This window comes from Genypterus blacodes, unplaced genomic scaffold, assembly GCF_046128005.1.
Source record: "Genypterus blacodes isolate CSIRO-AG114 ecotype Tasmania unplaced genomic scaffold, CSIRO-AGI_Gbla_v1 ptg000038l_1, whole genome shotgun sequence".
Taxonomy (NCBI): Eukaryota; Metazoa; Chordata; class Actinopteri; order Ophidiiformes; family Ophidiidae; genus Genypterus; species Genypterus blacodes.
Genome location: NW_027466851.1, coordinates 90396 through 104081, shown reverse-complemented (window position 1 = coordinate 104081; position 13686 = coordinate 90396). Strand labels below are relative to the sequence as shown.

Below are 13686 nucleotides of genomic sequence, written 5' to 3'. Positions count from 1 at the left end.
GGCTCACAGAATGTACGAAAATAAGCAAAGTGAACGTGTTAAAAATTAATTCTGCCCGTCCATTATACGGTCTGAAGTCGCCAAAAATACACCTCAGAAATCGGCGGCGAGCGCTGCTAACCGATCGTAAAATCTTACACTTAATATATCGCAAGTGTTTATTAGTTTCATTAAACAGACCGAAATAAACATGTCATCTATATATCCGAGCCAGCATTAAACGATATCCCAGAGAGCTGATATTCGTGGTTAAAATACTCTAAAAGCCTTAAAAGTGTCGTATTCTGAATGGAGTTTGGATGTCGTGCCTCCGTATATTACTAATGCACCTTAGGTCCATATGGCAGGGTTCGAGCGCCCTCTAGTGATTTTCTTCGGAGTTTATGCGAAAGCCGTTTGCTTTAACTTGTGCGAGCCACCGTAGTATTAACGGAAATTGCACAGATGAGCCTGTGAAGAGTTTCACTGCCTATATTTAGAGTTGGAGTGAACTTCGTCGATTGATAGATGTTTATGCACTAGAGATTGTCTGTAAATAGCCGAGTTATATTACGAACTGACAGCTAAACCCTAGAAGCCCACTGTGCGTCACCATTCGCCAGCACGCCTCGATTCAGACCCTCGTTCACGCCAGGCTCCGTTTACAGCGCGAGCTAAGCTAAGCTAATCGGTTAGCATTAGTTGTCGCTCCAAAAATGTCCTACAGGAAAGCACTGAAGCTGGCCTGCGGGTTCGCTGGGGGCTCGGCCGTGTTGGTGGTGGCGTCTGCCGCTGCGGAGTCCCGCGGACACCGGGGCGAGCAGCGCGTAGAGGCGGCCGGCTGGTGGACGAGACTCACAGCTCTTCACGCAGCGACACCGAGCAGCCACACGCCCGCAGCGACCGGACTCGCCTGGGACACCAACTGGGACAAGTACGTCAAGTCATGTCCCCCTTTGACCCATGAAACATGTCCAACATTACTGTGTGGTTTGCTTCGTTTACGCGTCACACGAAATCACGCAGGTCTTCTCTCTGTGTGCGTGTGTGTCGTGAGATCCTTAGCAGAATTAGTGCGATGTTGTGTATTGGACATAAGCAGCACCATACGAGTCTACAAGACGCCATGATTTGTTTTTATGTACTAAGTAAGCATCTTTAAATTAGCTTAATGATCCAAATGGCCTTCCTTGTGTTAAGGCAGAACGCTACTTCGCATTGTGTGTATGTGTTAGTCAGCTAGAATTTAAACAGTGTAACTGAAACTACAAAAACTGTAACTGAAACTGGTTCAGTAGATTGTTACTTATTGGGCAAAGGCTGAGTAAGGACAGTAACCACCCCTCTGCCTAACATCCTCTATTACCCACTGCTACAGCACCACACAGTAGACAGCCAGGTCTGCATTTCAGTAGTTTTATAAGTAAGATCTATCTAAAAAGCCTAAGCTTAAGCTCCGGCCTTGAGGTAATCTATCTGATCATGTGTCCATGGCGTCCCTCCGTCCAGGAGAGACCCGTCTCTGCTCTCCAATGGGAAGAGGAAGGAAACCGCAACTCCAGTCACCATTGCGAGTGACGACCTGAGCTCTGAGCAGGAAAGCAGCAAACCCAAAGCAACGCGCAACATCCTCCTCATCAGACACTCGCAGTACAACCTGAGCGGGAACGGCGACAAGGAGAAGATCCTCACTCCATTAGGTCCAATGTCTCACTGGCTTCTTTGTTTATTCACCATTGTATCACATGAAAGTGGGATCAGCTCCAGGTCTACGGTCCAGTGCAACCACATTGGTCCCGACTCAGTGTTGTTGTTGTTAAATGGGCCGTGTGTGTTGCAGGTCGTGATCAGGCGGAGCTGACAGGCCAGCGGTTGGCAGCGTTGGGACTGAAGTACGACGTCCTGGTTCACTCCAGTATGGCCCGAGCCACAGAGACGGCAAACATCATCAGCAAGCACGTCCCAGGTCAGAGCACCCAACACGCCCTGCACCGTCAAACACAATGCTTCTCATTTGGGGAGAAATGTGGAAAGTTTCAGTCCCGGGTTTCAGTCGGATCAACAGGGCTCAGAATTAAGGATTTGAAATGTGTTGAGTGGAAAAAGTAAATTTGGAGTCCTGGTGAACAGGTCTGGTCTTTCATGAAGCATTTGCACGCTGGCTGAGCATCACAGGTGTGTGTTTTGTGTGGTTTGGCGCAGGAGTGGAGCTGATGAGCTGCGACCTGCTGAGGGAGGGGGCACCCATCGAGCCCGTGCCCCCCGTCACTCACTGGAAACCTGACGCTGTGGTGAGTGGAACTGCGGCCGTGTGTCACGGTATTTACGTTTGCCTGTTGAAGCTTCTGTCACCCATCTTCATCAGCGTCCTGTCTGGCTTCCAAAATGAGGGTTGATAAAGATCTGCTGGGTTACAGCTCACACCTGTGTAACATGTACAGCAGGGGTGCCCAATACGTCAATCGCGATCGACCGGTCGATCGCGAAGGCAATGTGGGTCGATCGCATCGCATTCCAAAAAAAAAAAAAAATTGTGTTTGGAGTGGAACCCTTTTCATTTGACAAGGTGGCTTTCAACCTCTCTACCGTCCTCCAGCAGTACCACGAAGACGGAGCTCGCATCGAGGCAGCCTTCCGCCGATACATCCACCGCGCCGACCCCAAGCAGAAGGAGGACAGCTACGAGATCATCGTCTGTCACGCCAATGTCATCCGTTACTTTGTCTGCAGGTTTGTGTTGCCAAAGGACGCAGGCATAACTGTTTTGCATTATTTGAATCTGTGCTTAGCTTAGCTTGTGCCGTTACTTCATTAAAATCCTACCTGCTGCATACGACTTAGTGGACCTATTGACCTGATAAAGTCTGTTGTCGGCAGCGCTGCACATCAGTGGTTGGCCGTCCATAAAGGAGAGAGAGAGAGACGGACACAGGTCTCTTGTGTAGTCAAGCATGTTTGCCTGTCGCTGCTTCGCTCTCTCTCCCCAAATCAATTGAATTCGCCCATCCATTCCATTAACCTGAGAAGAGAGAAACGTGTTGTTGGTTTTAAATTCAGAGGCATCAGTTTTTACAGACGAGCATTCACCATCAGAAATGACTGGTTTGAGACTGAAAACCTTATGTGCACCCCTGCTGATACAGACATGGATACCCACGGCACATCTACATACTTGAGGTTGATCTGTCCGACACCTCCTCACTTCGCTCCTTCTTTCTTCTGTTTCCATGTATCAGGGCTCTGCAGTTTCCTGCTGAGGGATGGTTACGCATGGGCCTGAACAACGGCAGCATCACCTGGCTCACCATACGGCCCAGCGGCAGGGTGGCCCTCAGGACTCTTGGAGACAGCGGCTTCATGCCCCCGGACAAACTCACGAGGACCTGACGGATCCTGGGATTCGCTTAGTCGATCCATGGGGTCGAAGCTCTCTCCTCTCCCTAAGTGTCTTGAAAAGGACTTTTGATGTTTATAGTTCGTTCCGCTTTTTGTGCCATAAGAACGGCAGCAGACACGACAGAAGCTGCATAGCGAAGATTTTTACACAAGTGACTGACTGCCAAACGTTTCAATGATGTAAATGCACAACTTGCTGTTTATACGTGTGTGTGTTAACACACTGAAGTGAAGGTTTTGCTTACTTGTTTTATGGTGCAGTCAAAGTACAAAATAAACGTTTGAATTTCTCTGGTTCTGTCACGTTTCTGCCTAAAGAACAGACGGAGACGCTGGCAGCGAGCTCTGTGAACCATGTTTAATTGGAAGAAAGTGAGGTGGAGAGAAAACAGGAAGTGCTAATGTTCCGATATTTGTCCATGGAGAGAAAACAAAGCGTCTGAAAGAACATGTTGACCCTCGATCCTAAAGCCTCTCTGACTGAAACATTTTAATAACTACGTTCAGTCTTTCTGTCTGAACATACTGGATAATACAAACAGCGGCACATTGCTCTACACTGCCTCTAGTGGTCAACATCTGCACTCAGGACCTTAAATGAAGAAGAATAAATTGCCACAGACTAAATGACTTACACTAAGTGGGATTCCAACTGTGACTAGTGAGAAAAACACCCAACATTCAAGACGAAGTTATTTAACAAGGACAGTGTATATCAACAAACCCTTAAAATCAATCAGTGTGTGTGTGAGACTTTGTCTTACAGAAACACAGAGGAACCAAAACACAACCCAAACCCAGCATACAGAGTGTGAGTGAATGTGGTGGTGAAGGTGTGGAGGTGGATCAGTGTGTTAGAGACTTTGTAGAAGGACAACGTGCCAGCAGGACAGTCCACATACACTCCTACTCTGTGAGGGACATTGAAGGACACAGGGACACTGAGGGGCGTGTCTCTGTTATTGTGACGGACACAATCACCATGATGATCAGAGCATATCAGACTCCAGGACTGATTATTTCCTCCAAACCTGCTGTCACTGTGTCCTTTCCTGCTGATTTCTCTGTAACTCACTGATATGTCAACATGTCCTTCCCACTCCACCTCCCAGTAACAGCGACCAGTCAGAGCATTTCTACACAGCAGCTGAGTCCAGAGATCAAACCTCTCTGGATGATCAGGATGTAAATGCAGCTTTCTTGCATGTATCACCTTCCTGTTGTTGTCAGACAGTTTGAGAGCTCTGTTCATTGTGTTTAGATCCAGTTCCAGTTCACAATCATCTGATGGACAGGAAGGGACACAAACAGCAGCAGTTCATCATCAAACACAGCTGCTGCCTTAATCATTCACTCATTTATTCACTACTGCACTTTTGATTCCACTGCTTTTAGTCTGAAATCTGTCAATATGTCTGTCTTCCAATTTCAATATCACTGAATCCATTACTTATTATATAATGAACTAATTTTTTACTATATAAAATGTGACAAAAGTTGACCAGAAGTTCCCAGAGATCAAAGTGAAATCATCAGAGATCAAACACGAAAATGCTGATACAAACCTGATAATGTTTCCAATTCATTTATTTTTGTTCATTATTCAAAAAGTCAATCAAACAGTTAATGTTCTGACTGACAAGTCAAATTCAAAGTCATCAAAGTCTTTGACTTACATTTCCTGATTCCAGCTCTGATCCTCTGTTGTCCACCATGATCCATCCTGAAGGAGGACAGAGTCACAACAGCACTTTATTGATTATTGACTTGGAAGCTTTAACAACTTTCTGCCAAAAGGAATCAATAACATCCATTGTTAAATATAAACCATCAAGGCATCCGTCCATACCTGAGTCTCTCCAGTCCAGCAGACAGCAGCTTCTCTCCTGCGTCTCCTGGATGGTTGTAGCTCAGGTCCAGCTCTCTCAGATGGGAGGGGTTGGAGCTCAGAGCTGAGGCCAGAGAAGCACAGCCTTCCTGTGTGATCATACAAGCTGACAGCCTGAGAACACACACACACACACACACACACACACACACACACACACACAATTATTAGATATGTGAATTACTTTCGAATGATGATTCTGGATGTTGAGATTTTCGCTTTCAGGTTAAAGAAACACTTAACTTTGTGGTCTTTATTGTATTTAAAACACTTTGTTTTCATTTGAACTTTTGCCTTTTCTTATTAAAAGTAAAGTAGCTTATACACTGATTTATGACTTTGAAGTGAAGGAACTGGACAGGTCACATCTGCAGGTCAAACTTGACCTGCAGATTGCATCTTGAGTCCTACGTATCCAAAATGGAGGGAATTTCTCTGCTCTCCAATGAAAAAGGAAACATCAATGGAGGTGATTAAGCACAAACTGGATGCTGCAAGAGAGACACCAGAGGCTGAAAAGCGGAAACAAATTGCTGAGAAACGGGAGCACGAGAAGGAAGTCCAACAGAATGCCAAGTAAAAATACAAAAACTTCTGCAAGATGGTGGAGAACAAAAACAATCAAAAGGACGGGACTATTAAAGAGAGGCGAATGGCACGAATGGCAGCTCCCAAAGCGAAAATAAAGGAAAGGGACAGGGAGCTTGAAGAAGTGAAGACGAACAAAGAGACCAATAAAGAAAGGTAGATCTAAATTGGTGATCTAAAAAACATCTTGCTGAAACATATTTTTACTGTTTGTTGTTGTCTTGTTGTGAGTTGTTGCTTTTGTTCCCGCTCATTACAACTCTGTGTGCTGAATTGGTATTTTGCTGTCGAGCGACAGTGATGTTTCTATGAATAATGGAGTGATGGAGATCAGGCCGTACATTTCCACATTGTATCGTTCAAGTCCAGTCGAGGCTCAATATATACATATATCTATATATATTTATACATAATTGTGTTGTGGAAAGTTAACAGTTTACATTCAAGTTTCATAAAATAACTAAATTCATACTGTATATCATCTAGGGAAACAAGTATGCAAGACCTTGTTTGAGCATGGTGTCAGAAGGAACATGATACAGATTTCAAGGCTACAGTTGAGTCACAGTCCTGACCTGAGAGTTTCCAGTTTACAGTGTGGACTCTCCAGTCCAGCAGACAGGAGCTTCACTCCTGAATCCTGCAGGTCATTGTGACTCAGGTCCAGGTGTCTCAGACTGGAGGACTGAGGGCTGAGGACTGAGGACAGAGCTTCACAGCTTCTCGAAGACAAATTACAGTCACTGAGCCTGGAGAAAGATTCATGTAAGTAATGTCACAAGTTTAAGATCCAAATGAAATCTGCAGGGTGACTAACAAATGAGCCCTGACCTGAGAGTTTCCAGTTTCCAGTGTGGACTCTCCAGTCCAGCAGACAGCAGCTTCACTCCTGAATCCGGCAGGTCATTGTGACTCAGGTCCAGGTCTCTCAGACTGGAGGACTGAGAGCTGAGGACTGAGGACAGAGCTTCACAGCTTCTTTCTGACAGATTGCAGCCACTGAGCCTGCAGAAGAATTAACATTAATACTGTATTTTCTAGAGGAAGAGAGAAGACCTGGGGTTTGTTAGGTGTCACATCACTCATACTAAAGTTGATGTAAAATCAACAAATAAATACTGTGTAGATGCACAATGGTATTGAAGTAGAACTTCAGCACTGTTTTCATGGAGAATCACAATAACTACAGACACAGATAATTAACTGATCAACTCTCACAAGACTCTAGGACTATGGAATCCCATTACTACCACCATCTGAAATATTTGGTAGTAGTGAAAGTGTACACACACACACACACACACACACACACACACACACACACACACGGTAAAGGGCTAAAAATAAAATATCACAGATTGTCAGTGACCTACACACTTACAGAGCTTTCTTTGAGGCGTTGACCACTGGCAGCAACCTGAGAAGAGCTTCCTCTGAAGCAGAGTATTTCCTCAAGTCAAACACGTCCAGATCTTCCTCTGATGACAGTAAGTTGAAGACCAGAGCAGACCACTGAGCAGGAGACAGATTGTCTGTGGAGAGACATCCTGACGTCAGCTGGTATTGGATCTCCTCCACTAGAGAAAGATCCTTCAGCTCACTCAAACAGTGAAACAGATTGATGCTTCTCTCTACTGAGAGATTCTCACTGATCTTCTCCTTGATGTACTGGACTACTAAACTCTGTTTGGTCTCTGAGCTACTTCCTGTATGGCCCAGGAGACCCTGTAAGAGAGTCTGATTGGTTGATAGTGAAAGGCCCAAGAGGAAACGAAGAAACAAGTCCAGGTGTCCACTTGGACACTTTAAGGCCTCGTCCACAGCACTCTGATGGAGACGTCTTAGTTTATGTTTCTTCACTGATAGTTTGGACCACATGGATGTTCGTTGATCTTCAGATAGCAGATTGACTCCAGAGGTGATGAATCTCAGATGGACATAAAGAGCAGCCAGAAACTCCTGGACGCTCAGATGGACGAAGCAGAACACCTGGTTCTGGTACAGTCCCCTCTCCTCTTTAAAGACCTGTGTGAACACTCCTGAGTACACTGAGGCTGCTGTGATGTCCATGCCACACTCTGCCAGGTCTGATTCATAGAAGATCAGGTTTCCTTTCTGCAGCTGATCAAAAGCCAGTTTTCCCAAAGACATAATCATCTTCCTGCTCTTTTTATTCCAGAGTGGATCTGTCTGTGCTCCTCCATCATACTTGATGTTTTTCAGTTTGGTCTGAACTATTAGGAAGTGGATGTACATCTCAGTCAGGGTCTTGGGCAGGTTTCCTCTCTCTCTAGTCTTCATCACGTCCTCCAGAACTGTACCATTGATCCAGCAGAAGACTGGGATGTGGCACATGATGTGGAGGCTTCGTGAGGTCTTGATGTGGGAGATGATGCTGTTGGCCTTCATCTCATCTTTGAATCTCTTCCTAAAGTACTCCTCCTTCTGAGGGTCAGTGAATCCTCTGACCTCTGTCATCATGTCAATGCTCTCAGCAGGGATCTGATTGGCTGCTGCAGGTCTTGTGGTGATCCAGAGGCGAGCAGATGGAAGCAGCTTCCCCCTGATGAGGTTTGTCAGCAGAACATCCACTGAGGTAGACTCTCTAACGTCAGTCAGGACCTCCCCTTTGTGGAAGTCCAGAGGAGGTCGACACTCATCCAGACCGTCGAGGATGAAGATGACCTGGAATTCCTCAAAGCTGCAAATTGCTGCTTCTTTGGTTTCAGTGAAGAAGTGATGAAGAAGCTCCACCAAGCTGAACTTCCTCCCTCTCAGCACATTCAGCTCTCTGAAGGTGAATGGAAAGGTGAACTGGATGTGCGGGTTGGCTTTGCCTTCAGCCCAGTCCAGAGTGAACTTCTGCGTTAAGAGGGTTTTCCCAATGCCAGCCACGCCCTTTGTCACCAGTGTTCTGATTGGCTGATCTCTTCCAGGTGAGGCTTTGAAGATGTCTTCACATCTGATTGTTGTTTCTGCTCCCTGTGGTTTCCTGGATGCTGCTTCAATCTGTCTGACCTCATGTTCATCATTGACCCCTCCAGCCCCTCCCTCTGTGATGTAGAGCTCTGTGTAGATCTCATTCAGAAGGGTTTGCTTTCCTGCTTTAGTGACCCCCTCACACACACTCTGGAACTTCTGCTTCAGCTTAGATTTTAGTTTACGTTGGCACAGTGGAGCAGCAGTTCCTGGATCAACAGACAACCAATGAAATTAATGAATGTGCCTGAAGATTTACACATTTTTAAAAGGGCTACATTTAGTTTTTTACTTAGAAAGAGATCATCTTAACATGTGCATCTCATTTTTTGTTGTGCAGGTTCTACATGATGTGATAGTGTGAGCCGCCCATGTTTGTACAGGCAGCAGAGGGGCGCAAAAAACTTCTGATCTATAAAGGGGGGCACGAAAGAAACAGTTTGGGAACCACTGGTATTATGTAATGTATATTTGAGTGTGTCCAGAGGGTGTAGATGTAATCCTTTAGCCATTTCCTCTTTCCATTGTGTTAAAGCTGTTATATGGTCTTACTGCTGTGCAGAAAGTCGGCCAGCTCCTCCTGCTTCATTCTTCTCAGGAAATTCACAGTGATCAACACAAATGCAGCTCTGATGCTCCTCTTTTTCTCTTCCTCCTCACTGCTCATCTTCTCATCATCACTCTGGCTCTCGAAGCATTCTGGGTCATTTTGACTCAGAACCTTCTTGAACCTCTTCAGTTCGTCCTTCACAAACAAGGTAATGTTCTCCTCAAGCAGCTGGAACAGAATAATATGCAAACATAACAAGAAATGTAACTTCTAAACAACATCAGATCCATCCAAAGCTTGTCTATCTTTCATATTTTCTGAAATATTCAACTTTTTCTACAATCCGACACCTTATTAAAATCCTACGCCTTCATAAATTCACATTGTGGACCAACTAGTACTTCATGTTTCAGCAACAAACTACACTTTTCAAAAAAGCTACTTTAGTGACATTTCAAACTCCTGTCACAGTTTCTTTTTCACATCTTTTTCCTTCTTTATACTTTCATCTGGAAATGTCATTGAAGCTTTGCAGTGCTCATACTACTGTAATACTATTGCTAGTGCAGAGCGATGTTTTCAGTCTCGGTATCAAACTGGCCAGAAGAGTCTAACATGAACACTATATATAAACCTGATATATTACGTATATATATATATATATACATACAGTGTATATATTTATATATTACACACCATAAATATGCAGTCAAGATCTTTTTGATGCTGGTGGGTTGACTGAGCACTTGAACCTTCTGGAACCTGCCAAGTCTGAAGTCTGTTGAGAAGGAAGGAAGGCAGGCAGGCAGGCAGGCAGGCAGGCAGGCAGGCAGGCAGGCAGGCAGGCAGGCAGGCAGACAGACAAACAGACACACAGACACACACACACACACACACACAGTTTGAAACGTTATCTATGACAGCTGACATGCTGGGCACTTTTGTTCCTGCATAAGATACTACAGAATAATATTTGAAATGTTAAATGTTGTGATGGTGATAGCTTACTCTCCGACTGAGAAACTTCTTTTCTGGCGAGTCACATCTTTTGGTCGATTGAACTGATTGGAAACATCTCTGGCTCTCTGATCTGCTGATTTGGTTCCATCTCTGAAGGTAAGAGGCTCCATCATAGAGTTTACACTCCTCATGGAAACACAACTGGGGAAAGGAGAGACTGCCCTGTCGTGGTCAAAGCTTCAACACACACACAGGCACGCAGACACACACCGGCACGCAGACACACACAGGCACTCAGACACACACACACACACACACACACACACACTGTGTTATAGCTGTTTGTTTTGTTTTGTGATGTTAAATTCTCGGATTATGTAAGAATTGTTTTCGGATTAGTTCTGATTTGTTTGTCTCAGTTCAGTTTCAACAACCGCTAGACAATGCGACCTGACTCGGTGCAATTACAGGAAGTGAGCAAAACAAAACATACTGTGTGTTGTGTGTAGTTGGTGGCTAAGGCAGCCGCAGCAAACTTAAAAGCAAACTTATACATGATTCTTCCCATCACGGTTTGATAATAAGAAAGAACTTAAATAAACTTTTAACCTTTGATCTGCTGATTTGGTTCCATCTCTGAAGGTAAGAGGCTCCATCATAGAGTTTCCACTCTTCATGGAAACACAACTGGGTAAAGAAGAGACTGTCCTCTGGTGGTCAGAGCTTCAACACACACACACACACACACGCACACACACACACACACACACACACACACACACACACACACACACACACACACACACACACACACACACACACACACACACACACACACACACACACACACACACACACACACACACACACACACACTGTGTTAGAGCTGTTTGTCTTGTTTTGTGATGTTAAATTCTCGGATTATGTAAGAATTGTTTTCGGATTAGTTTTGATTTGTTTGTCTCAGTTCAGTTTCAACAACCACTAGACAATGCGACCTGACTCGGTGCAATTACAGGAAGTGAGCAAAACAAAACATACTGTGTGTTGTGTGTAGTTGGTGGCTAAGGCAGCCGCAGCAAACTTAAAAGCAAACTTATACATGATTCTTCCTATCACGGTTTGATAATAAGAAAGAACTTAAATAAACTTTTAACCTTTGATCTGCTGATTTGGTTCCATCTCTGAAGGTAAGAGGCTCCATCATAGAGTTTCCACTCTTCATGGAAACACAACTGGGTAAAGAAGAGACTGTCCTCTGGTGGTCAGAGCTTCAACACACACACACACACACACACACACACACACACACACACTGTGTTAGAGCTGTTTGTCTTGTTTTGTGATGTTAAATTCTCGGATTATGTAAGAATTGTTTTCGGATTAGTTTTGATTTGTTTGTCTCAGTTCAGTTTCAACAACCACTAGACAATGCGACCTGACTCGGTGCAATTACAGGAAGTGAGCAAAACAAAACATACTGTGTGTTGTGTGTTTGGTGGCTAAGGCAGCCGCAGCAAACTTAAAAGCAAACTTATACATGATTCTTCCCATCACAGTTTGATAATAAGAAAGAACTTAAATAAACTTTTAACCTTTGATCTGCTGATTTGGTTCCATCTCTGAAGGTAAGAGGCTCCATCATAGAGTTTCCACTCTTCATGGAAACACAACATGGTAAAGAAGAGACTGTCCTCTGGTGGTCAGCGCTTCAACACACACACACACACACACACACACACACGCACACACTTTGTTAGAGCAAGTGAAGCGTGATGGACAGGTAGAGATGACTTATCTTACCTCTGACCCTTGGTCTGTCTGTCATGGTCTCCAAGCAGAGAGCTTTTAGAAGGAGGGATGCTGTCCACTGTGTCCTTCAACTGATTCATTGCAGAATCACACTTTTTCACACACACACACACACACACACACACACACACCAACTGATATTTAGTTCAGTACCTAAATTTGTATTTCAGACGACATTAACTGTATAAAGTTTGGGGAAGGAAGGACGTAAGGAAGAAAGGACGTATAAAGGCACCAAGGACAGACGGAAGGGAGGATGGAAGAGTTTCATACATGAGCCACTACCTCATGTGGCTGTACAGTACCTATAAAAAGTATTCAACCACCTTGGAGGTTTTCACATTCTCAGTGAGTCAGAGTTTCTTTGATTTGGCTCTCAGGCTCTCTCATGGCAAAATGACAACAGATCTCTGTAGCACACCTATTGTGTCAGGGTTGTTTCACATAGAGATTCCTGCTTATAAGAGCTGTCCAACCTGTTGTGTTCAAACACTTCCTGCATCTTCTAATCCAGGGGTTGGGAACCCCCAGCCCGAATCTCCGGCTCGCAGCGCTCATTTCGATGCGCCTACACCGTCACCAAAAGGTTTGTGTTCAATCCCAGCGCTAATTTCGAATCGCGCGTACTACCGTCAACAAAAGTTTGGTGTTCAATAATTCATTGGCCCCTGAGGGCTGATGGCAACCTCAAAATGGCCCGCGATAGGAAAAAAGGTTCCCGACCCCTGTTCTAATCAGTCACAGCCGCAGTGCTACGTGCTGATCATTGTGTCATCATTGTATTTGAAAAGTCACACACAACCATTACAAAACTATCAGTGAGGAATAATTCCACCACAGAGACGCTTAAGAAATGAGCATCAACAAAGCCTCAGAGAAACGACACAGTTCAATCGGAATGTTTCCCTAACATCCATGGAAGGATTCTCACCTGCTCCACTTCACTTCCAGGTCCACGTCCACCCGCTCACACTCTTCCTAGGATCATGTGGGGAGGAAACACTAGCAGAGGGGGAAGCTGTTCAATGCCCCTCGTCAGTCCTGTGGTCTGTGATCCCAACTTCAGAACTTCAAAAGTAAAAACAAAGCGATGAGAAAGCCACATGACTAGACAACCAGTAAAACCTGAAGAACAGAGGATGTAAAAATAGGAAAACGTTACACAACGTGTCCACAAGATGTGTCCACTAGATGGTGCTAATAGGCCACCAAATGAGCAACATGTCAGCTCCTCACACAAACGGGGAATGATCATATAGAAATGTCACCGATCAAACACAAAGCTCATATTTATGTTCATTTTAGAGAGATTTTTACGATCATAGTGGCTTCATTCATAAAACACATTCTTCTATCCCAGTGGTTCCCAACCTCTGGTTCTAGCATCCCTCCCCTAGTGCATGTGTTTGTCTGTGTGATATGTAGGGGGTTCAAGACAAATATCAATTGCATGTGATTGCCGTGAATTGCATGCAACATGACTAGAATAAAGAATCTTAATCTTAATCTTAGAGAGGCGAATGCTTCCTCAGTG

General features: G+C 44.6%; 2 protein-coding genes across 7 annotated transcripts; one reads left to right on the top strand and one right to left on the bottom strand.

Moving 5' to 3' along the window:
• The first annotated feature begins 426 nt into the window (after positions 1-426).
• pgam5 (PGAM family member 5, serine/threonine protein phosphatase, mitochondrial) lies at positions 427-3661 on the top strand. 2 transcript variants are annotated; one of them, XM_076147558.1, is made up of 6 exons: positions 427-913; positions 1489-1679; positions 1820-1945; positions 2182-2270; positions 2579-2709; positions 3216-3661. In XM_076147558.1, the coding sequence occupies exons 1-6, from the start codon at positions 696-698 to the stop codon at positions 3364-3366; spliced, it is 906 nt and encodes a 301-aa protein (XP_076003673.1). In that variant the 5' UTR covers positions 427-695; the 3' UTR covers positions 3367-3661. The 2 variants fall into 2 exon arrangements, with proteins under 2 accessions (XP_076003673.1, XP_076003672.1); XM_076147557.1 differs by having other exon boundaries at positions 2576-2709.
• Positions 3662-3714: 53 nt separating this feature from the next.
• LOC142996588 (protein NLRC3-like) lies at positions 3715-13281 on the bottom strand. Of its 5 annotated transcripts, XM_076147549.1 has the most exons (14): positions 13084-13278; positions 12144-12244; positions 11936-12049; positions 11498-11611; positions 10950-11063; positions 10389-10577; positions 10077-10158; positions 9383-9608; positions 7233-9039; positions 6683-6856; positions 6427-6600; positions 5225-5377; positions 5052-5098; positions 3718-4659 (listed from the first exon to the last, which is right to left on the bottom strand). In XM_076147549.1, the coding sequence occupies exons 2-14, from the start codon at positions 12230-12232 to the stop codon at positions 4136-4138; spliced, it is 3807 nt and encodes a 1268-aa protein (XP_076003664.1). In that variant the 5' UTR covers positions 12233-12244; positions 13084-13278; the 3' UTR covers positions 3718-4135. The 5 variants fall into 5 exon arrangements, with proteins under 5 accessions (XP_076003668.1, XP_076003664.1, XP_076003665.1 ...); XM_076147550.1 differs by lacking the exon at positions 11936-12049; XM_076147553.1 differs by lacking the exons at positions 6427-6600; positions 6683-6856 and having other exon boundaries at positions 3715-4659; positions 7632-9039; positions 13084-13281.
• Positions 13282-13686: the final 405 nt, after the last annotated feature.